Genomic DNA, 25,263 nt, shown 5'->3' with positions numbered 1-25,263 from the left:
CCCGGGGCCTTGCCATGTTTCAGCCGCGCGATAGCTGAAATCACTTCCTCAACATGGATGTCCCGCTCCAGGTGGTCCGCCTGAGCCGGATCCAGTACCGGGAGGGTCACCGACTCCAAATAGCCGTCGGCATCCCGTGGCGAGGAGGGCTCCTCAGCATACAGCGCCTCGTAGAAGCCGCGGAAAGATTCCGCTACCTCCGCGTCCCCGGAGACAACCCCCCCGTCCGTGCCCACCAATTCTTTCACAACGCTACGCTGTTGCGCGACCCGAAGCCGGTGTGCTAGGAGCTTGCCACATCTGTCCCCCCCAGTGTAGTAGGCATGTTTCAAGCGTAGGGCGGCATACTCCGCCCTGTCAAGATCCAGAGCCGACAGGAGCTTCCTCGCTGCCTTCAACTGCCTCCACACCCTCGGCGCCCCCGTGCGGCGGTGGACCTGCTCAAGCTCCCGGACCTGAGCTGTCAGCTCATCCCTCTTCAGTTGCCGCTCCTTATTTTCAGCTGCAGAGATAGAGATAAATTCCCCCCGGAGGACTGCCTTCAACGCCGCCCACTGTGTCGCCTGCGAGGTGTCAGTGTTGCTATTGTGGGTGAGATAGTCCTGTATGACCTCCCCGATGCGTTGCACCACCGACTTCTTGTGTAGAAGGGTATCCCGGAGGCGCCACACCCCCCGAGAGGGGGAGGCCGCCGGCCACTGAAAAACGCCGGTGACTGGGGAGTGGTCAGACAGGGTCAGGACCCCGATGTCCGCCGCCGTGGCAGCGCCACGCATCGGTCCACTCACCAGGAGGTAGTCCAGCCGTGAGTAGGTTCGGTGTGCGTGCGAGAAATAAGAGTAGTCCCTATCCGTGGGGTGCATGGAGCGCCAGAGGTCGTGCAAGTCCATTTCCGCAATCCGGGCCCTCCCAGCCTGGGACAGTTCCCCCGTCTGCGGGAAGCGCTGCGCCGATCTGTCCATCACAGAATCGAAGACAATGTTAAGGTCCCCCCCCAAGATAATGTGACGGTCGGGGGAAGCAGTGACATCCACCAGCGCGGAGTCTAGGAAGCGCTCTTGGTGATCGTTTGGGCTATAAACGGAGCCGACCGTAAATGCTATGCCCCCCAGGCGCATGCGATACGCAAGGAGCCTCCCCTTCTGTTCAGCACACTTATGCAAAACCTCCCCCCGAAAGGAGCTCGCTAGGAGAATGGCTACCCCCGCCGTCTTGTTCGCTGCCGAGGAAAAGAACTGGGTAGGGAACTTAGCAGAACGCATCCTATGGCAATCTCGGGGCAATAAGTGTGTCTCCTGCAAAAGGCAAATGTCCGCCTGCGTCCCCTCCAGCAACGATAGGATCGCTCTGCGCTTCACCAGGTTATTCAGACCCTGAACATTAAGGGTCACTACCTTTAGGCCCGGCATTCCTCGCGGGGATCGGGAGCGCCATGCAATGGGCAGGGAATCAGCGGGTGGGGCGCGCGGGGCCGCCGCGCAGGACAAACCGAAACAAAGCGGGCATAGACAACATCGGACGGGACCTTCCCAACCCCAAAACAACCCCCTCCCCCACCCCAAACACAACCCTGGCAACTAGCCACCCACAAACTCAAACACCCCATTGTCTCAGTCAAGCCCCAAGACGGGCAAGTCCGTAGAAAGGAACGAAGTGGACGTCCAGCCACTCACCTCCATCCACCCCCCCCCCAACCCCCCCGCCCGTACCAAGCATGTCAAGAAGCTAAAGACTTCTCCCCCCGGAGTGTGTGTTAGGCCGTCAAGGCCACGCCAGAGGAGCCGGTCGAGTCCCCGGCCGCCGCCCTCAGAGCGTCGGCCATGTCCGCCCTGATGGTAGGGGAGTCCGGACGCCCCACGCTGGCCGCTGAGCGCCGCCTCGTTGACCTCCGCCGGTTCCGTCTCTCCGAGGACCTCCACGACGGCGTAGCTCCTTCTTCCTCCGCCGCCGTGAGCCCCAGGACACCACAAATGTCTTGCAAGGAGCGTAGCTGGTGTAACACCCCATTCCACCGAAAAATCAGGCGGAAGGGGTGACCCCAAGAGTACGGCGTCTCGTGTTCGCGCAAAAAGTCAGTGGCAATCCTAAAGGACCTGCGTTTCTGCAGCGTGATGGAGGAGAGGTCCTGGTAAAGCGCCACCGGCCGATCCCGGAAAGTCAGGGGCTGTTTCCTGCGGGCCTCAGCCATGATGCGTTCCTTCAGTGGAAAGTCGGGCAGGAAGGCCAGAATGTCCGGTGGAGGTGCCGATGACTGGCGCTGCCGGCCGACCCTATGCGCCCTATCAATGCTGATGGGAAAGTCCGCAGCTTCCCCCAGGATCTCTCGGAACAGGGCCTGCAGGTAGCCCCTCAGATCGGACCCCTCATCCGCAGTCGGCACACCACGCACTCGGATGTTGTTCCTCCGAGATCTGTTCTCAAGGTCCTCAGAGTGGGCCTGGAGCTCCACACACTGCTCCCGGAGGCGGAGAACGTCCTGCTGTAGGTGGACTATCTCCTCCGCTCGATGTTGGCCCTCCGTCTCCACCGCTTCAACACGTTCGCCAAGGCCCTCCACCTCCCTGCGCACTTCTCGGACCTCGCTGGCCACCTCCCGCTTCAGTGTCTGGAAGTCCTCCCTGAGGGAGCTAAACAGTTCCTCCATAAAGGCCCTCGTGACGGGTGGCTCCCCCCCAGTCACATCCGCCGGAGCCCGGGAGGACCCCGGCGAGGGCTGCGCCCTGTCCCGCAATTGCTGGGCCCTGCCAAGCATGTCCGGCAGGGTACGGTCCCCTTTCTTCGGGCCGCCTCTTCCAGACATCGCTAGCTCCGCAGTCGAGCACAGATCCAGGCGCCCCAGGGGTGCTCAGCCGCCGGCAAGCACTCGACGTGGGTATCCCCCACGAGCGAGGTCGCTGCGTCACAGGTGACAAAATGGCGGCCCAGTCCGGTCACCGTCAGCCGCGGGAGCCCGTGCGAGACAACCAAGGGGGCCGCAGTGGGGGGGTCTCAGCAGCACATCCCTCCGAGAGTCAGCCCAGCAGCAGCGGGGGTCACTTGCAGCCAGGACTCCGGCGAAGGCTGCCACCACTGCTCCTTCGGGGACAAAATGGCGGCAGGGCGGAGCAGGCCAAAATGACCAGGCCCGACGACACCACCGGGGCCCCTGAAGCACCCCACAGTCAAATAAGTTCCTCCACCGGCCCCAGTCCGTCACGCACAGGGGCCCAGATGGTCCAACCCCGTCAGGGAGTCCGCTGTACCTCGGCTAGGGGTTAGGGGCCCCCGCAGTGCGAGGTGTCGCCGTCACAAGTCTGAGTGCCGGGGCGCCCGTCCCAAGCCTTCCGCACCGTCGGGTCCTCTCCCGCAAGGCTCCTTCAAACTCCGTCGAGCGGCGGGCCAGATCCCCTCCAAATCGCAACTTTCAGCACCAGGCCCAGCCGAGGTGCCCGGACAGCACTCCAGTGCGCTCCGCCCCTCGGGCTCGCCGTCGTCCCTTGAACTCGATCGAACTTTTGGGGGGGTTCCCCCGAGGCGATCCGAACCAAAACAGCACCAATATGCACCCCTGATGCTCCGCCACTCTCCTCTCCCGCGCTGAGCCTCAGCAGGGGGAGAAAAGCGTAAGAAAAGGGCTCAAGCTTGGCCGGGCCGGAGGAGCTACGGGAGGAAGCGTCCGCTCACCCCGCCATCTTGGCCACGCCCCCCAGGACAAGCTCTTTAAGGTGGAATGGTCCCAGGTGTCATGGAAATGCACCAGGGATCTTCTGGTACTTATTATAAAAACCGCCAGAAGGTTAGCGGACGAACTCATCCAAAAAATAACCATAGCAGAAGGTACTATGAAGGCCAACATAACCATTACCGCATTCAAGGCAAAACTGGCAGAAATAACAAAGGAAATTAATGACAACAAGGATTACTTGATGCAACAAAAAGTAACTAAGCTCCAGAAGGACATTACACGGTTCAGCAAGGAAAAGGTGTACCCCTACCTTAAAGATGATTATGTACCCTCTGGGGATGACTACTTATCCGACGACAGCACTAACCCTCGCCGACGCACAAATTCCTCAAGCAGCAACTCTAGTATTGAGTCGCAAGGAACCTATCACAACAACCAGCAGTCTCGTAGACCTACAAACACCATGTATGGGTATGGAAACTCGCCATATCAAGTACCTTTCCAAGGGCCACCCCCCTTTCAAGGCCCTTATCCATTCCAAGGACCACCCATGTGGCAATATCCACAAGGACCACCACCTCTCTTCCCACCCTTCCAACCACAACCTTTTTTAGGCAGAGGCTGGGGCAAGGGGCGAGGCAGAAGAAGAAGAGGCGCACAGAATCAACAAAAACAAGTACAATGGCAGGATCAGGCGCCGCAACCACCACCACACATGGAACTACGGAGCCATCAGGAGAAGAGAAACTAATCGTCAACCTATCGGATCGTCCTCTTACCAACATAGAAACAAATGTCCTTAAAAGAGGCCTAGGATTTGTACCAACACCTAAGGTAGATGACTTCCGCACCAACTTGGAAATCCATAACCTTTTCAGAAAAATCCGCCTCAAGGCCTACTTCGGCGAACAACCGATTTCACAACCTTCGGATACTGGTTTACGAAAACCATCTACTTTCACTCCTACTACCAGCATGGTCCCATCAGAAATTCTCACCTTTGAGAAAGCAGTACTTAAAGAAATTTCCAACAAACGCCACACTTCGAAATTGGTAAATATGACCAATGAGGAGGCCCTGGCTATAAAAACACTAGCCAACGACGCTGCCATAACGATCAAGGAAGCAGACAAAGGTGGTGCAATAGTGATTATGGCTAGCACAGACTACAGATTGGAATGTCTACGCCAATTACAAAACACCAATTACTACACACCACTTACTACTGACCCCACGCCCCGTCTGTCTACCAAAATAAACTCCATGGTTACAGCGGCAAGGAACCAAGGATGGATCTCAAAAAATGAAGCCGAATTTTTAGTGAACACCAAACCAAAAATACCCTATTTTTATACACTGCCAAAAATCCACAAAGGGGTATCTCCTCCCCCTGGAAGACCAATTGTGTCTGGCATAGGGTCCCTTTTGGAACCACTTTCTAAATTTTGCGATCATTTCTTGCGACCATTAGTGCGCACCACCCCCACTTTCTTACAAGACACCAGAGACGTCCTCAAATTGATTGAACATACCAACTTGGAGGGCCCACATCCAGATGTACTTCTTACGCTGGATGTTGAGGCCCTCTACACCAACATCCCTCAACTCAACACCCTTGAGGTGGTTGAGACGATCTTGCTAAACACGACCTGGGACTCACCTACCCCCGTGAGTTTCGTCATGGAATGTGCAAGCATCGCTCTGACCGAAAACTTTTTTCAATTCGAGGACCTCATGTTCCATCAAACCCAAGGAACTTCGATGGGCAGTACCTTTGCCCCAAGTCTGGCATGCCTCTATATGTCAGACTTTGAGGCAAGGTATGTGCTCACGGACACTAACCCTTTTTCGAGTAACGTTCTCCAATGGAAGCGTTACATCGATGATATTTTAATTTTTTGGAAGGGCCACATGGAAGACATCCCTAATTTCATGACATGGATCAATGATCTCAACCCCTTTTTAAAATTCACAGCAAATTGTTCCACTCAGGAACTTCCGTTCCTTGACCTAACCATTATCAACCAGATGGGCCATTTGGATACAATCACATACAAAAAGCCCACCGACAGCCACTGCCCCTTACTATACAATAGTTTCCATCCAAAAGCACTAAAGGACAACCTTCCATACGGGCAGTTCCTGCGCATTCGCAGGAACTGTAGCCAAATGGAAAACTATAAAAGACAAGCTTCTGAACTCAGTACGAGTCTAGCTCAGAGACAATACCCTACACGCATCATTGACAATGCACAGAAACGAGCACGCAATACTCACAGATCTACCCTTTTGGAGTCAAAAACGAAATCTGAATCAGATCTGATCACATGTGTCACTACTTTTACCACAGAATCCAACATGTTAAAAAGGGTCATTAATAAACATTGGCGTATCCTAGACTCAGGTGAATTGACCATTCCTAAACCGAGATTTGCCTTCAAACGCACGTCAAACCTTAAGGACCTCCTTATTAACACCAGACCAAAAAAGACAAACCCTGCAGCTCCAACCACCCTATGGAACCTACCTCCGGTCTGTGGTCACTACCCGTGCGGTCAATGTGTGATTTGTCCTTTAACTCGAGCCTCCAAAACGGTTCAACTGACTAGCAACTGGTGTTGGACCCAGAAAAGACATACTAATTGCAACACCCGTAACTGCATCTATCTGATCACGTGTCCATGTCCCCTACAATACATTGGGATGACCACCCGTCAAGTCAAAACTAGACTAATTGAACACAGAAGCAACGTACGTTGCAAAAAGACCAATACAAAAATGTGTTCACATTTTGCAGAAAACAACCACACGCCCAATGATCTAAATTGGACTATTCTAGAGGCATTCCCAAACATCACAAAAGAAGCCCTGTTTAGGAAAGAACAATGCTGGGTTTTCAAGTTGGGCTCTCATATCAGGGGTTTAAATGATGATATACCCTGGGCAGAACTAAACAATAATTAGAGATTTCAGGGTTACACTGGCCTTTCGTCATCTCTTAACAATTAATGGCACCCCTTGGTTGTAATACCAGATTTTTTAGCTGTACTCACAACAATGACATGCCCATGATGATTGTTTTTAGCTGCCAACACAAACTCCGAGGTGGACTCTCCAGGCACTCTACACTCCATGAGCACTTGGTGACACTCTAATTCCCAAATGTTATTTAACCTCCCCGTTGACTACATGATGCACCATATCGTATCAAGTCTGGGTATGATTGAGATTCAAATAGGTATAGGATTAAGGGTCATCACCCGATTAGACAGGTTACACTCCTTAGACATCTGTCACACTCCAATATGGCCGCCGCGATACGACGGCGGAGAACACTTCCGGTAAATGATCCTGGTTGGTTTCGCCTTGCAAGCCCAACCCAAGATGGCCGCCACGTTCAGATACGGTCACCAAAAAGCGCTACTTAAGCGCGTCACGCAAGCGTCTCCTCACGGGGCCCAGAGCGAGGGTAGGACACCGGCGAAGTTGCTTGTCTACCACCGTGAGTACTACTAATGGTCTTTCTCCAAAATACGGTAAGCCTGCCTTGCACACCGCTTTTTAAATATTTTGCTGTAACAGGACCTGTCCTTGTTCCCTTGTTTCTTTTGATTACTTTGCCCTTAGACTCCGGAGCAACTGTAGTGCTCTGTACTTCCCCGTCAGCCCGAATTAGGCCATTGGGGGTGAGTTTCCAACCTATGCCCATCACCGGTTTTAAAAGCAGTTTTATAAGCAGTTTTCACACTATGCATGATTTCTGAAAATTAGTCCGGTCCTTGCCATCATTGCTTTCTCAACTAGCTCTACTCACTGTTTTTATCTTATTATCCGGCGAATCCCGGTCTGTTGTAGGGGTCAATTGCTAAATGTAATGGTCTATTAAGATGTTGCTTATTTAGACGCTCGTGACTGGTTAATGCCATAACTATTCTAGCTCTCCCCTCCATTGAACCACTTAAGATCGCACACCATAATGGTCACTCGCCTTTTCTATATATATGTGTTGTTTACCCCCGTTCGACAATCTCGGATTACCAAACACTGGTTCCCTCACGACTCTACGACCTAGTCTACCATCACTATATAGTCAGGTTGGAGTCTTTTAGTCACTTGTAGTTCACAATGTGTTCTGCACCTCAGTACCTGTACAGCTGGTTATTTGGCAGGTCTAACTGCTGGTCTTATTCTTATTTTTACCCCCCCTTCTTTTATCTTGTCCTTTTCTCCCACAGGTTTTGGTACACCCAATGTACCAACTCTTCACTTACCTCCTTCTGCCGGTATCAGCAAACTACTGCGATACGGCGGTGCACTCACCTCTCAATTTTTCGGTCCTGACGAAGTGCCATTGACCCCTTCTGGGGCAGATGGGGCACGAAACATGTTGACCACACTCACTCAAGCTTAGCCCTTAGGGAACATTATTTCCTACACAGGGCTTCTTCACAATTTTAATAAGGTTGGAGCTACCTCATGAATTAAAATTGTAATTGGCAGGATTGCTCTTATACCTTTTTTATCCACCTCACCCCTAGTGCACCTACTCGCCCTCACACCCACACGCACCCATACGGCTTCTTCAAAAGATCCCCGACAAAGAGCCCCGGTTTCGGGAGCCCGTCAGGCATTGCAGCGCCGGCCAGACGAGGGGCAAATGCCCATATGATGAAGCATGACATCCCTTGGGGTGTGTGAGGGCATTACGAAGAAACACCTGTGCTTCCCCTCCCCCCCTTTTCCCCTGTCCTAGACAGCACCCCCAGGAACTGCTCATTCTTTATTTACTGTTCCATTGGGGCCTACGAGCAGGACCTCACAAACTTGGCTCCACGTCCCTCCTTTTGATCATAAGACAACAAACACTACCATTTCAAAGTGCTAGCATTTGGAATAAAATCAGCACCAAGAGTATTCACAAAGTGTCTGGCAACAGTAGCAGCACACATGTAAAAGCACTGCATATTTGTTTATGCTTACTTAAACGACTGGCTGGTAAGAGCAAACTCATACAAAAGGTACAAAGAGCACATGCAGCAAGTAATAAGAACGCTATACTGGCTGGGGTTCTCAATACACACAGTGAGAAAAGAACAGTAGCACTATTAAACAAGATACAGCTGTATCGGAAGGGGCAATCTCTGACACTGAGGGTGGTAAGGAAGCTACTAGAAATGATGGCTTTTTGCATCTCGTTGATACCAATCACAAGACTTCACATGAGACCATTTCAGGAATGGCTACAAAACCAATGGTCACAGGTGACTGGGTGCTAGGAAGATCTAGTGGTTGTCATGCAAATGATCGGGGAGGAGACAGCATGGTGGAACAGTACATATATAACGCAAGGAAGAACATTTACACAACCAACTCCAACTGTGACCATAACAACGGACGCCTCACAGATGGGATGGGGAGCACACATGAACAATCTCAAAGTAAGGGGAGGTCTGGAAAGACCAGGATGCAATACAACACATCATCATCCTGGAACTATAAACAGTATTACTAGCCTTAAAAGCCTTTCAAAAACAGCTGTGGGGAAAATAAATCTTGATCGACATGAACTGCCAACCACCATGTTTTACATAAACAGGGAGGGACACAGTCTCTACCACTGTCAAGATTAACACAAAAAAGTGACACTGGGCTATTCAAAGGAAGATGGAGATCTTAGCTGTCCACCTACCAGGGAAGGACAATATTGAGGCAGACTGAGCAGACAAGCCTCAATGGTCTCACGAGTGGGAAGTGACCCAAACAGTACTCATGAACATTTTTTAAAAGTGGGGAACACCAGAAATAGATCTGTTTGCAACATAATAGAACGTGAAATGCCAACGCTCCGCCCCCAGACAACATTGCCACCAGTACATGGGAAATGCACTGTTGATAAATTGGTTAGGGAAATTTGCGTACACTTTTCCCCCAATATCACTAATTCACAGGGTGATCAGCAGATGCAAGATCAACAGCATGACCCTAATACTAATTGCACCACAGTGGGCACGACAAACCTGGTTCTCCGAACTAATAAAACGATCACAGGGAAAGATTCACTAATTGCCAATCAGGCAAGCCCTGTTTTCAATGCAGGAAGGAAGGGTGCTTCACCCAGAACCAGAGTCTTTAAACCTGGCAGCATGGCTCCTGAAGACTTAGCATTCGTACATCGAAAGTTACAGGAAAGGACAATGGCGGTCTTAAGAGAGGCAAGAAGACCAACAACTAGAAAGTGTTGTATAGCTAAATTGACAAAAATCTTCACTCTGGTATCTTAAAGAAGGATTATTAAAAAAAATTCACTAGAGATAAAACAGTGCCAAAGTACTTAACAATCATTCTAGATTGTAAGCTGACCAATCCGTCTTTAAAGGTTCATTTAGCTGCAGTAGTGGCGAAAAAAAGGGGTCACATTGAACGAAGGTGCCTGCACCCACAGGGAATTTAAGAATTGTGCTCACACAATTGATGAAGGCACCCTTTGAACCGTTACACATGGCTACATTACAAATGCTCACACTAAAGACTGCTTTTTTAGTGGCCATAACATCAATAAGCAGAGTTAGTGACTTACAAGCACTCACTTTACAGGAGCCTTATTTTCAAGTTCACAAAGACAGAATTATCATGAGAACCGACCTACAATTCATGCCATAAGTTATATCACAGTTTCACATGTACTAAAGTATTCAGATACCAAGTTTCTTTCAAAGACCTAATACACATGCAGAGAGGGCATTACACAGTTCTAGATGCAGGATGTGCAGTATTGTATTACATCGAAAGGACAAAGGGTGACAGTAAAACAAAACAGCTCTTTGTATCATTTGCAAATAAGTTTCTAAGAAGGCCTGTTACCAAGAACACAATTGCAAGATGGATAGCACAGACTATTCAGCTGTGCCACAGGAATGCTGTAGAGACATTACGAAACACTCCTGGTGCACCTTCAACAAGAAAGAAGGGAGCAACCATTGCTTTCTTAGCAAATACTCCACTACAAGACATTTGTATGGCATCATCTTGGTCATCAGTACAAACGTTCAGAAAAATCTATGGTGTGGATATTCAAAAGAACAAGGAAGCACAGGTAGGGCAAAAGGTCTTACAACATCTGTTCTCAAATAAAGTCTCATTTTCAACCAAACCGCTACTGTAGTAACAAACCGCTACAAATTCAATGCATAGCATGTGAATCCAGAAAAGATCCATGCTGCAAAATGTATAGTTTCTTGCCTGTCGGTGTAGTTTTGCAGCTTGATTAGTTTTGCAGCGTGAATCTTTCTGGATTCATTATGCTGTGCATTATTCCGCGGTCTAGTGGTTGGGTCCAGAATCGTAGTGTTTTTTCTCTTTTTTTTTTTTCGTGGCCCAGGTGGGCGTCGACGTCCCACCATTTGGTGTCCTCCCGTGACGTTGGCGTGCTTCCTCCGGAAGCTCCCACCTTTGGGCGCCATCTTCAGATTCTTTTTTCCGCCGTTGGGTCTGGATCGTCACCGAGAAATTCCTGAGTTTTTGGAAAAGAGGAGAAGAAATCCAGCAGAAAACCACCGAAAAGTTGGAGTAACTTCAGCGTTCAACATAGAATGCGCACACAGGGGGCCCCCTGAGTGCAGGAATGGACAAAACCCCATTCAAATTTTGCCGTAACTGCGACCACAAATACGCGCAAAAGGACCAGCACCCGGTCTGCAACCTCTGCCTACCAATCGACCACGAAAGCAAGGATTGCAACGCCTGCTCGGCATTCACCCCCAAGACCCTCAGAGTGAGGGAAAGACAGAGGAGAGCGAACTACGCCATGCAAGGCCAAGGACAACCTCCATCGCTCCGGGACTTAGGCCTCTCCAGCGGGGAAGAGGACAACATCGCCGAGGGACAAGAGGACCACACGGTAGTAGAGACCGATCAGAAGTCGACAAAGGAGGTAAGAGACACGTCGACCCCTAAAACCCCGACAGACTCTCGAAAAACAGAGCCAAAGTCCTGGAAAGGAGCACTGGCGTCGAACCAATCAACAGCCACAGCTGCGTCCACGGACAAACTGCCCAGCGGATCCTTCGAAAAGGACTCCCAGCCGGCGGAATCTCAAGAGAAGCCTAGGTAGTCGAAGCATGCCCGCGAAAAGGCACGCTCGACGCCGAAGGAAAAAGAGCCGAAGGCGACTTCGACGTCAACATCGACGACATCGAAGAGAAGCGCCGAAACTCTCTCGACGCCGAACAGGCGGCCAAAATGGAGAGGAAGAACAGAAGGCTCCAGGCCGAAATGGACGGTATCCTCCAGAGGAAAACGGTTTTCGAAGCACGGATGAGCAGATACACCAGCCTTTCGAAGCCCTCGACGGTTGTAGAAGTCGAAGAGGAGTTCGACACCGCCGACCCGCCGAAAACTCCAGAACCAGCAGAGCAGCAGGACGAAGAGGGCCTGTAATATTACGAGGGAGAAGGCGAGGAAGATCAACTAACAAACTTGGAATCGACTTCCTCAGAGGCGCAGGACCTGGATTGGCAGAACCTCGACGCCGAAAGCCCAGAAGAAGCCGTAGAGTCATATCCGTCGAGGCCTTCGCCGCCAGACGACATTGGCATCTACAACATGGTCATCAAGAATGCAGCAGCAACATATGGGGTTAAATTAGAGAAAGAAAAAACAAAAGCCTGCTTCCTCTTAGAGACTCTGCTCCCCACTCAAACTAGGAGCCAATTCCTACCCATGCTTCCAAGTGTACTGGACCAGGGCAGGGAAGCCTTCAAGGAGCCAGCAACCTGCAGGTCTGTCACCCCGAGAACAGAGAAGAAATATAAACATTCCTCGAAAGATCCGGCATATATCCATGGATCCGTACCGGCTGACTCCATTATAACGGCGACAGCCAGAAAGAGAGCCAACATTCCCACAAACTCAGCGCCACCTCCAGACAAGGAGAGTAAGAGGATAGACCTCACAGGGAGGAAAATAGAGAGGAATGCAGCAATTCACTGGCGCATTGTGAACTCCAATGCCCTAATAAACAGACATGCGTACCAACACTGGGAAGAGGTCGGACAGCTGCTCAAACATCTCCCAGAGCAATACCAGCAGAGGGCAACACACCTGGTGGAGGAAGGCAAGAACATGGCCAACACCTGCCCAAAATCGGCCCTGGATGCGGCAGACACATCCAGCAGGCTCATGATGATTGGAGTGACAGAGAGGAGGCATGCCTGGCTAAGGATTTCAGGTTTCAAACCGGAGGTTCAAAACAATATTCTGAACACAGTCTTCAATGGGGAACAACTGTTTGGCACACCGGTGGACAAGACCTGACACAGCTCAAAAAGGATAATGAAACTGCAAGGTCCATGGGAGCACTGCAGTTCAGAGGGATGAGAAGGGGCACCCCCTCAAGGAGACTGAAGAGCAGAGGAGGAAACCAGCCGGGAACGTCGCACCAGACTTTCCAGCAGACTTATCAGGGTAACAACCAAGCGCAGCAAGGTCAGCAGCAGCTAAACTGGCAGTACCAACCTAGGGGCCAGTCCTTTCGGGGACGACCGAACAGACGGGGACAAACGAGAAGAGGGGGGCAGCAGCCCACCTCAAAGTGACTCCACTGTATCGAACGTGCCCACCCACACAACATCTCTACGGGGGTGGCACAACAAAAGACTCAAAAAACTATTAGACACACACAAAGGAGAAAACGACGAACATGTAACACCGGTAGGAGGCAGACTAAGACACTTCTTCCAGGAGTGGAAGAAAATAACAGACAAACGGATACTGAACATCATACAGTTCGGATACTGTATAGAACTGGAAAAAAAGCCACCAAACAGGAGGCCAACCAACAAAACGCGCACAGCAAAAGAGCTTGCGCTCCTCCTGCAGGAAGCACAAGAACTCATCCACAAGGAGGCAATAGAAACAGTGCCGTTCAAGGAAAGAAACAAGGGAGTGTACTTCAACTACTTCCTCGTACCAAAAGTGGACGAAACGTTAAGACCCATCCTGGACCTACGATTCCTAAACCAATACATAAAAACTCAAAAATTCAAAATGACGTCCGTACAAGAAGTTGTACCACAAATAAGGGACAGGGATTTTATGTCCACTATAGACCTCAAGGATGCCTACCTACACATTCCCATGAACCGAAAACACAAAGATCTACTGAGATTTGCCATCAACAAAGCGCACTACCAGTTCACGGCCCTTGCCTTTGGGCAAAAATCCGCATCAAGGGTATTCACAAAATGCCTAGCTGCGGTAGCGGCGCACTTACGAAGAGGGAATTAATGTATATCCCTACCTAGACGACTGGTTGGTAAAGGGGAATTCCTACAACCAATGCAAACTACATGCTCAGCGAGTCACCCACACGCTGACAGAACTAGGATTTTCGATACACTGGGGTAAGTCCTCGATAGAACCAGAACAGGTGAAGATCTTCCTGGGTGCACAAATCAACACCATTCAGGGCAGGGTGTTCCCCAGCGAGAAGAGAACCTTTGCACTGCTGAAGGAGACACGTCAATACCAGAAGGATCAACCTCTGACGGGGAGGACAGTGAGCAAACTCATGGGGATGATGGCGTCCGGCATTCACCTAGTCCCCAATATCCGACTCCACATGAGACCATTCCAGGAATGGCTACAGCAGCAATGGTCACAGGCAACAGGGAGTTGGTAGGATCTAGTGGTTGTAACGCACGCAGTGCAAGAGGAGATCACATGGTGGAACAAGGAGAACATAACAAAGGGGAAACCATTTACACCACCAACTCCAACAGTGACCATCACATCAGACGCATCCCAAATGGGATGGGGAGCACACATGAACCAGCTCAAAGTGAGGGGTTTGTGGACACAAACAGATGCGATAAGACACATCAACTACCTGGAATTAAAAAGACCGTGTTTCTTTTCCCTAAAAGCCTTCCAGAGACAACTGTACGGGCAGAGAGTGTTGCTACAAACCGACAACAATGTTCTGCATCAACAAGCAGGGAGGTACACAATCTGTGGTGCTATCAAGCCTAGCGCAGGAGATTTGGATGTGGGCCATCCCACTACAAATAGACCTCCTGGCGATACATGTACCAGGGAAGGAAAATGTGGAAGCAGACAGACATCAGCATCCCACGAGTGGGAACTCAATACACAGGAAACGCAAAAGCTATTCAAGAAGTGGGGGACCCCACAAATAGACCTGTTTGCAACACACCAAAATGCAAAATGCCAAGTCTTCGCATCCAGACAGCCAGGGCAGCAATCCCAAGGAAATGCCCTATGGATAAGCTGGTCGAAGACATTTGCCTATGCTTTTCCCCCGATACCGCTGATACATAAGGTGCTCAGCAAATGCAGAACAAGCAACATGACACTGATACTGGTAACACCACAGTGATAGTGGAGATGGCGCAGGGGCCACCACACAAGTTCCCAAAAAGAAGAGACCTGCTCTCAATGCAAAACGGAAAAGTGCTCCACCCAGAACCAGTGAGCCTCAGCCTAGCAGCTTGACTCCTGAAGACTTAGAGTTTGCACACCTAAAACTCCCAGAGAGCACGCTGGCGGTGCTGCGGGAGGCAAGAAGACCTACCACACGGAAGTGTTATGTAGCAAAATGGAAAATGTTCACCCAATGGTGCTTCAAGGAAAAGCTACGGAAGAGAATCACCAGAGAATCAACAGTGCTAAGATATTTAACACACTTGCTAAAGAGCAACCTAAGCTACAACTCGCTAAGGGAACACCTAGAAGCAATAGTAGCCTACACAAGAGGAGAAACGGGGAAAAGCTTCTTTACATCCCAGGTGGTAAAAAGATTCCTGGAAGGGGCCAAACGAATCACCCCCCCAAAAAAGGGTACCACCACCGGCATGGAACCTCAAGGTAGTTTTTACGCAACTTATGAAGGCGACGCTTCAAACCCATTCACAAGGCCTCTCTAGATATGCTCACCTTAAAGACAGCTTTTCTGGTAGAAATCACCTCGCTACGCAGGGTAAGCGAACTGCAAGCGCTAACACTACAAGAACCCTACATTCAAATTCACAATAACAGGGTGGTAATGAGAACAGACCCACACTTTATGCCAAAGGTGGTGTCAAGGTTCCACTTAAGCCAGACAATACAGATACCAACTTTCTTCCAGAAACCATCCACAAGCGCAGTAAGGGCACTGCACACTCTAGATGCTAGAAAGGCAGTGATGCATTACATTGCGAGAATTAAAGATTGTAGGAAAACACAGGAATTCTTTGTCTTTCGCAAGCAGTTTCTTGGGAAGACCGGTAACAAAAGTCCCCATCGCACGATGGATCGCAGAGACAATACAATTCTGTCACAAGCAGGCAGGGCAAGAACTACAAGGAGCGGCACAAGCCCACTCTACCAGAAAAAGGGAGCAACAATAGCCTTGCTGGCAAACACACCCATCCAAGACATTTGCCTGGCGGCAACATGGGCCTCAGTGCACACGTTCACTAAGCACTACTGCGTAGATACACAGGCAGCACAAGTAGGACAAAAAGTGCTTCAACATATATTCAACAACCAACGCTCATCTTCCACCCAGCCGCCACAAACTTAGCAAACCGCTACAAAGTCTATGCACAGCATAGTGAATCCAGAAAGATTCACGCTGCAAAACGAATAGTTTCTTACCGGTCGGTGTAGATTTGCAGCTTGAAGACTTTCTGGATTCACTAGCGAACCCACCCGCCTCCGCCAGAAAGATGAGACGGGAGTAAGGGGATCAAAAAAAAAAATGGAAAAAGACTTTGATAAAGAAGAGGATGAACAAAAATAGCACGGACGTCGACACCCACCTGGGCCACGAAAAAAAGAGAGAAACTACGATTCCGGACCCAACCACTAGACCGCGGAATAATGCACAGCGTAGTGAATCCAGAAAGTCTTCAAGCTGCAAAACTACACCGACAGGTAAGAAACTATTCGTTTTCTGGATTCACAAGTGAACCCAACCTCCTACGCCAAGAAGATGAGGAGGAAGCGGCAAAAGGAAAAAAATAAAAAAAGAATATGAAGATGGCACCCAACGGTGGGCGCTTCCAGAGGAAGCACAATGCCGCCACAAGGGGCACCAATTGAAAGCACGTAGAAGCCCACCAACAACAACAAAACAAAAAGAGTTGGACAAAAGTCTTTTTGGGAGAATTCTGGACCCAGCTACTAAATAGTAGAAAAATGCACAGCATGGGAATCCAGAAAATTCTTCAAGCTGCAAATCTACACTGACAGGTAAGAAACTACATGTTTTATACTAGGCCTGTACATGTCAGAAAGGTAGGGCAGTTATAAAAGACAACACTTAATAGCAGAAAGTCCTAGTGCCTTGTGGGGCTCCATTGCTTAGAAAATGATGGCCTCCGGGACCAAATTTCTGTGATTAAATAAACCTCTATGTATGCTAATAATGATCAGTGAGCATTTCCTAGATCTTTTGTCAATCCATGGTGATTGCCATCAGGCTTACCACTTAACCCAGTCATTGCATTCCAGCAAAGTATCTTAGATGCCCGTTTGTACAGTTTCCACTGCAGCTCTGGGTTTAGGAAAGACATTTCAGTGGCCGTGAGCCAGTGCTGCAGTGATGGTACCTAAAACCACATTTAACAACTGCTCTGAGCAGGTGGAAAATGTGTGCATGAAAGCTCTCAGAAGAGGGTATACCACACAGAATTCTGCCTCATAAATCTGGGTCTGCACAGTTATTTCCCATTCTGAGAGGTTTAACTTGAATTGCAAGAATTCCACTCCAATAACATCAATTCCTGACACAGATTCTCTGCATTGAATTCTGCAGTACTGTTAATGGGGTCTGACTGTTTATAAACATCTTGGTCTAGCTTAGAGATCATATTCACAGAAGGTCAATGTTATACACCTCAGGGTGACATGTATATCGCTTTACTATGTTTTGACAAGCTTTTCATATGCGATTTAGGGGAGAGAAGTATATAATTTATTAGCCAGGGTCTCTCCATGAGTGGGCCTTAAATACCCACTCCAGCACCCATGGTAGCTGCAGTTTTTCATAAAATCCAAGATAAAAGAATTGGAACGATAGAGCCTTCGCCTCACGCAGAGGGCAGTATGTAAATGGCTCAAATTTGGCAAAGCCTTTCTTGAAATACATTCTCTCCTTCATCAATGTATTTGTTGTTCTATTTATTAAGCGTTGTATAAAGCAACTAGAACTGCAGGGCACTGCCTTTTCAAGTATCATGCTGCACAACATCTGTATCTATTTTTTCATTTTAGATCCAACGGATGGTGATTTCAGGTGGGAATTTCAAACCAGATACCCTGAAACCAAAAGAGGTGGTCAGCCTTCTGTTGGATGACGAGGAGCTCGAGAAGAAATGTATGTTGAGTCTGTTTTGCTTGCCCCTTCGTTTTCCTGTTTTGTATGTATTTGTAGTGTTTTATTTGATTTGAAATACTCTATATTCCACCACCCCTGCCCCTACCAGCAGTGATCACTCTTAAATGTCTACATTTGAAGAGCTTCTGCATTTGCACACCTCATTTTGTGTACAGTTAGACTTGCAAACAACTGGATATGCTCATGTGCTCCTTAAGTGTTACGAAAGCACCTATGGAGTGGACGCTATATGATCACCTCTGGTTTAGTTGTCTATATAAAAGCATGTTTAGTTGCATGTTGGAAACCTAGGAATTCTAAGAAAGCATATTACTGAATGTTGTTTCTCCTTATCTGCATGGAACTTTCTAGCCATTCTCTTGAGTATTGTGATGTAATATATATATATATATATTATCTACTGGCGGTCGCCAGTAGATAGTTATAGTTAGGACCGAGTTTCCATAGGAAATCTCAAAATTCTATTTTGAATAACTTTGGCACCGGTTGACGAATCCTCGCAAAATTTTAAAAACTAATGGGGCGCTCCGCTCAGCTCCTACCCGGAAAGTCTCGGGGTGATTCGTCAAGCGGGGGCTGAGAAAAAAGGGGGGTCCCAAAACGCGTTTTCCCCATGCATTTTCCCATAGGACCTTTAGTCGAAGGTACAGCCCGAGCGGCTGAACAGAATTACTTGAAATTTGGCAAAGAGGTAGTCCTCAGGTCAGGCATGTGCCTTTTGCATATATGGTGTCAATCTGTTCAGTAGTTCCTTTGAAAATTTCAGTTAAAAGTACATAAATATCTATATGTGCGCGCGGTGCGCGCACCTTAACATGCGCGAGCGTAATTGTGATTGGTGGTTACATGTCAGTCAACATTCGAATCGGTCGAAATCAGGAAGTGTCGTCCGCCATTTTGTGTGTGACAGTGAAAAAGAAAGGTGGAGAACGTGAAAAGGGGGCAGGGTACAGAGTTCCTGACCCCCTAGATTTTGTCAGGGGGTCCCTGAAGGACCTTGAAGAGTAAAAAAAAATATATATATTTTTTTTTTAAATCGCGGGGTGCGCGCACCGTGCGCGCACCGTCGCGAGGTGCGCGCGGCGGAAAAAAAATCATTAAAAAAATAGAATTAAAAATCAAATGTAAGTGTTTAGATGTTAGGTGGCTCTAAAAAGAGCCGTTGTGTTACTTGAGGAAAAAAAAAATTAAAAAAATTATAGGGTGCCGCATGTGTGCTGCTGTATCTTGCTCTCTATTAGGGGAATGCCGGTGTCCCCATAAGAGAGAAGAGCATTGCACGCATTGTACCGTATATGCACCCTCTTGAACAGAGGGTGTATATCCAGAGGAACAGAAGCAGGTGAAGCTGCCGCCGCAGACGAAGTGTTCGGCTGAGCTGCCGATGATGTGCTCGGCTGAGCTGCTGCGGATGTGCTCAGCTGAGCTGCTGGAGGGTTGTCTCTAGCAGCTTGAGCAAAAGCCGCAGGATGTACTCCTTTAACGTGCCTGATCATAGTGAAAATACTAAAAGAGTATTTCTTTTTAGGATCTCCTCTTGATAAGACAACACCACAAATAGTGCAGGTGACTTTTGGAGCATTCACCTTCTTCTGCCCCTCTGGAAATCTAAAAAATTGCCAGATAAGAGTCTTTCTGTTTCCTCTGTCTCACAAGGGTCTCCTGCTCACTCCCAGAAGATGACTGCTGCTCTGCCATTCTCAAGTACTGGAAAAGCTGCTCAGCTCCTTCTCCCAGGGAATCAGAAGAAATAATGAGGGGAGTGGGTGTGGTGTTGGAAGTTTCTGGAACTGAAACTACTATAAACCAATGAAAAGTGTTGTTTCTAAATCACATGACTTGCCGTGTGCGCATGGTGCGCGCACGGAGCACGCGTGACGTACGTATGCGTGCACAGTGCGCGCACCGTGCGTGCACGCTCAAAAACCCTTACAAAAAAACAAAAACAATTTAAAGTGTTTATAAGTTTATAGAAGATATTAAATATGCTGTTCAACTTTATCCAAATAAAAAAAAAAAAAGAGCTGAGCCATTCCATTTTACAGGATAAAGTCAATCTATAACTATATACATAGGTAGCTTATTGTAAAATAAATATTTAAAAAATACAATAATACATTCATAAATTATCATTTAAAAACCTTGCAAATTCACTTAAAAAACCATAGGTTTCACACATGTTATAGTTAGGAATTAGCATTTAAAAAACCTTGCAAATTCGCTGAAAAAAGCATAGGTTTCACACACGTTATAGTTAGGAATTAGCATTTAAAAAACCTTGCAAATTCACTGAAAAAACCATAGGTTTCACACATGTTATAGTTAGCTGGACATTTCACTCGTACAAAACCATTGAAATTCCCCCGTTATAGTTAGTTCAGCTAACTATAACTCGCGCGCCCGCAATTCACTGCTGATGACGTCACATATTACATCACTCATGACATGGTCAGTGACATCACTCATGACATCACTGATGACATCTCAAATGACATCACTGATGACATCATCCAGTGAATGTGTGTTTTTCTGAAAATTACATATGTTTTATATATGTATATCTCAAGGTCGATGGAAGAATAAATGGGTATATAAGTGTCTAAATGGATGATTTGTTTTTGAAAAATTTATTGTATAACTGACTGATTAAGTGTATCTTAGTGAATACATGGCTTAGTGGGTAATGTTTAAATGTGTAAATATCTGTATCAGTCTCTCACTTTGTGTATAAGTGGCTGCATGGGTTGGTGAGTAGCTACATGAGTGTCTATATAGGTTATTAGTTGGTTTTTTGAGTATCAGTATGAGTGTCTGAGTGTCTGTATGGTTCGGTGGGGGGGTATTACGTAGTGCATAGGTGCATGAATGAGTGACTCACTGTTTGTATGTGTTAAAGACAGCATGTGTGCAGGACTGTATGGGTGGATGAGTGTGTGCATGGGTGTGTTAGTGAGTGATAGACTGTCTCAATAGTGTCTTTATGAGTAACTACATATGTTTTAAACTAGTATATGTGACTATTGGTGTATATAAGTGAGTATATGTGAGAGTGAGAGATTGAAAGAGTTCCTGTATGAATAAGTATGTGTTTCTAGAAGTGATTGTTTAAAAGACTAAGTATGTGTAAGTTTCTGTAGAAGTAAGTGTGGTGGTGTGTGTATAACTGTATATGCAAGTAAATGGATGTTTGATTCTTTATTAGCATGAGTGACTATGTGTGTGAGTAACTCTATGGATGAGTGGCGTTGTGTAACAGGATGTATAGGTGTGTGAGTACATATGATGAGTGAGTACATGTATGAGTGACTGTATAGGACTGTTGGTGAATGAGTGGATGTGTATGTGGATCTTAGAATTACTGAATAGGTTGTTGTAACTGGTATTGGTATGTCCATTGTTTTGAACATTGTACTTTCTATTTTTGAATGTGTGTATCAAAGGTTATATTAGGGGAAGAGGAGGTCTGCTACTCTATCACAAGGATGATGTCATCAGTGATGTCATTAGTGATGTCATTTGAGATGTCATGAGTGATGTCACTGACCATGTTGTGAGTAATGTAATATGTGACGTCATCAGCAGTGCATTGCGGGCGCGCGAGTTATAGTTAGCTGAACTAACTATAACGGGGGAATTTCAATGGTTTGTACGAGTGAAATGTCCAGCTAACTATAACATGTGTGAAACCTCTGGTTTTTTCAGTGAATATATATATATATAAGTATATATATATATATGTATATTTATAATACCCTTTAAGGCATAGAGTGACGCATAAATTATGTGGATGGCAGCTCCTGTATAGAGCACCCTCAACACCAGTGACACTCTAATCTGCTCACCTCAAATGTCTGCCTTTCTATCAAAGTCTTTGAGCATAGGATTAGCACAGTGCCTTCCACGCTGAGATAGTAAGAGACACAGTCTTTTGCCATTTCTACAGCAATGTTTTTAAGCATAGGACTAGAACAGTGCTATCCATGCTGAGCTGTTAAATGGCAATTACCACTCCAGGCACAGTATTACAGCTTTGAATTGGTAAAATACCAACCACGCCAACCTGAAATGAACAAAAGCAACCCCTGACATGTTTCACTCTCATTAGAGCTCTTCAGAGACGTATAGCTTTGTCCAGACAAAAGAGAGTCAAAGCGATACCCTTTCAGGCATAGAGTAACGCATAAAATATGCAAAAAAGAAACCGAGAACTCTGGGTAGTCCTCAAGTTTAGGTGGAAAGCAGTGTAGGAAGGTGGATATCTGACTATGGTTACCCCCAACTTTTTGCCTAGTGTCTAGCTGGTTTTTCGACTTAGTTGGCCTGAGATCCTGCCATTCAGGGTCTCAGGCTGTCTGCTCTCTCTTTAAAATGGACTCCATGTACCCTAGGTACATAACCAATTGGTAAGGATCACCTTATTGGCCCCTGTACAGTGTACCCTAGGTACCCAGGGCATAGGTGTACCCTAGGCCTACCAGGGGCTGCAGCATGTATTATGCCACCCCTGGCCTGGCCTTCCACTCTGACACAACTGGCTGATCACTCAGCTGGGGCAAGGTCGTGTAATCACCCCTTGCTTAGGTGTAGTATTCCTATACCTAACTTACATATAGACACATGTGTATCTATCAGTCACTCCTATGGCAGGCCTTAACAATCCTGGAGGCAGAGTGCTTGGTAACATGTGAGATGGTGCTCTAGCATGAGCTGAGCCTGTCTGCAGCTTTCGGAACCAAGTCCTTATAGCTGTTCTATGATATAGCCTACCATATACTCTTAAAGTGCCTTATAATCTTAGACGGTTATGGTAACTATGGTTTGGCTTTATCGAAACATGTCGTGTAAGGTGTCTAACACTGTGGAATAATACCCCCGTGCCATTTCTGGACATGAGAATATTATTCCCCCCTTCTAGAGGGAAAGACATGTTAAAATCATACTTCAACTGTTAGCCTCTGACCAAAGCCTCAGCATCACAAAATGGATGCTGCTGCCACGACACAAGTCTGACCTCCTGCAGCTGGGAGTGATCCCAGCCAGGGAGGCCTGGACAATAGGTTTCCTGCTTGGGGAGGTGCTAGCACCTCCCCAGACAGCCTTTAGTGTATTGGGGCAGGGTGGGCTGAAAGGAATGAGACATGCCTGGGGCACACAAGGTGTTCCTTGCATAGTCCAGTTCAAACCGGCGCTGGGGCACTCCAGCCCCAGCTCTGGCGCGAAACTGGACAAAGGGAAGTGGGTGTAACCACCCCCTCCCAGGTCCCACCCATAAGGCGTGACCTAGCAGGTATCCCAGCCCCCCAGATTAGTATAAGAGTGGGAGTTGGGCCTCAAGACTTTAGATTATCCTGAACCTGCAAAACTGAACAGAAACTCTGGACCTTCGACATTCGACGAAAGAAGAAGACTGAAGAATCTCCCTTGTAGCCAAGGAGTGGCTACCCTGTGCAAACGGGCACCATCAAGAGACTACCCTTTGCTTTGCCCACGTTCTACGAGGAACCGACTGCAGAGCCCGACCAGAGCCTTGACTTCCAGACTTCTCCGACCCTGATCCACATCGACAGCAAAGCTGAGATCCGTGGAGGCGACGAGCGACGTGGGACCGGCTACCTGGGAAAAGTGGCTAGTAACTTAAAGCGCAGCTTCTGAGGTACCCTCGAAGTTGTGCACCGGGGATTGAGAAGCCCCAACCCCAAGCACCATCTGCACCGAAGATCAGCCCCCCACACTCCACGAGTCCTGCGTGGGGCCCTTCTGCATTTTCCTGCTTGCCGCGTCTGTCCGGTTGCTTGCCCGCTGGCTAGTGGCCTTTGTGATGACGCACCCTGAAATCTTCTGCGCTGGTTTGGCTCCTCCAGACTGGCTCCCGCTTCTCTGCAAAGAAGAAGCACCCCAGACCTTCCTGGTCTGCACCAGAAGCAAGTCCTCCGTTCTTCGTGGGTTCCGCTTGCCAAGGCTTGGTGAGTCCTAGTCCAACTTCGACGCCGCCGACAGCAAGAGCCTTCGTGGGACAGCTCGCCTCCTGGTCCTGGTCGTCCTCGATGCTTCCTGGCCCTCCTGGCTGCAGCGACAAGCTTCACCTTCACCTGCAATCTTCACGACATCGCCTGGTTCCTTCCTGGTTCCACGTGGTCACTGGCTAGTGACCTTGACTCTGTCCCTTCTGCTTGCAGGTTTCCTCTCTTCTTGATCCCAGCCTTGGGATCCACGGGACACTCTTCACTGACTGCCTGTCAGCATCTTTCTTCAGGCATCCATAGGAGTCGACGACGAAAACCGACGCATCTTCACCCCTATGCACCCGCAGCCTGTGGGCTAGGTAATTTGGGTACTCCGGTGCTCATCAGGATAGTGACTATCCTAGTGTCTAGTTTTCAAGTCTCAACTTCCTAGCTACTCCGGAAGTGTCCTAAATCTACTGTTTTCTAAACTGTACTATTGCTATTGACTTTTACGCATTACGCATGAGTGTTTCCACTCTGCACACGAATCCCGTGGGCCTCCCACTTCCTAACTAACGCTAGTGTAGTGTAGCCCCAGCGATTCCCTAGGCCTAGGCCTATTCTATTTCCGTGACAGTGGTCCTTATACCACTTACTTAGTATATGGTTTGCGTGGCCCCCAGGGCCTAACTGTATTACTTACCTGTGTGACTTAATGTATGCTTAAATAAGACTGTGTTGTACTTACCTCTAATCTCATAAAGAGTGCTGAGGGTTTGACTAGAATAAATACACTTTATTTTATATATATATCTGTTGTGGTGTCCTTTCATTTGGTATTCAAGGGATTATATATGGTATCACAGCTGGCTTCACATGCCATTCAGAGTTTAGCCTAAGACTGCTCTTGTCCATGCTACCACTAGGATAGCTGGTCTATAAGGTTGACTTTACAACCAATCACCATAAGGGTATTTGGACTGATATAAGGTGTACACTAGAACTAGTGACATCATACATCAGGCCAACTTCTCACAAGCAGCTCCTGTATAGAGTGCCCTCAACACCAGCAACACTCTAAAACTGCTCACCTCAAATGTCTGCCTTTCTATCAAAGTCTTTAAGCATAGGATTAGCACAGTGCCATCCACGCCGAGGTAGAAAGGGGAAAAGTCTTTTGCGTCACTCTATGCCTGAAAGGGTATCATTTTGACTTATACTGGGTGCTCCCTTGTATCTGGACATTCACCTAA

The 25,263-nt window shown here is 48.0% G+C and overlaps 1 protein-coding gene across 2 annotated transcripts in view; it reads left to right on the top strand.

Moving 5' to 3' along the window:
• The window catches only part of INO80 (INO80 complex ATPase subunit), a 670,892-nt gene that overhangs the window by 499,726 nt on the left and 145,903 nt on the right, over positions 1–25,263 (top strand). For both annotated transcript variants that reach the window (XM_085626921.1, XM_085626922.1), the window contains exon 31: positions 17,942–18,044. In XM_085626921.1, the coding sequence (XP_085483047.1) occupies positions 17,942–18,044 (103 nt within the window). The remainder of the gene's footprint in view (positions 1–17,941; positions 18,045–25,263) is intronic.

This window comes from Triturus cristatus, chromosome 9 (assembly GCF_964204655.1).
Source record: "Triturus cristatus chromosome 9, aTriCri1.1, whole genome shotgun sequence".
In the NCBI taxonomy this organism is placed as follows: Eukaryota; Metazoa; Chordata; class Amphibia; order Caudata; family Salamandridae; genus Triturus; species Triturus cristatus.
The sequence above is the reverse complement of the archived record's forward strand: the minus strand, read 5'-3'. Positions and strand labels throughout refer to the sequence as shown.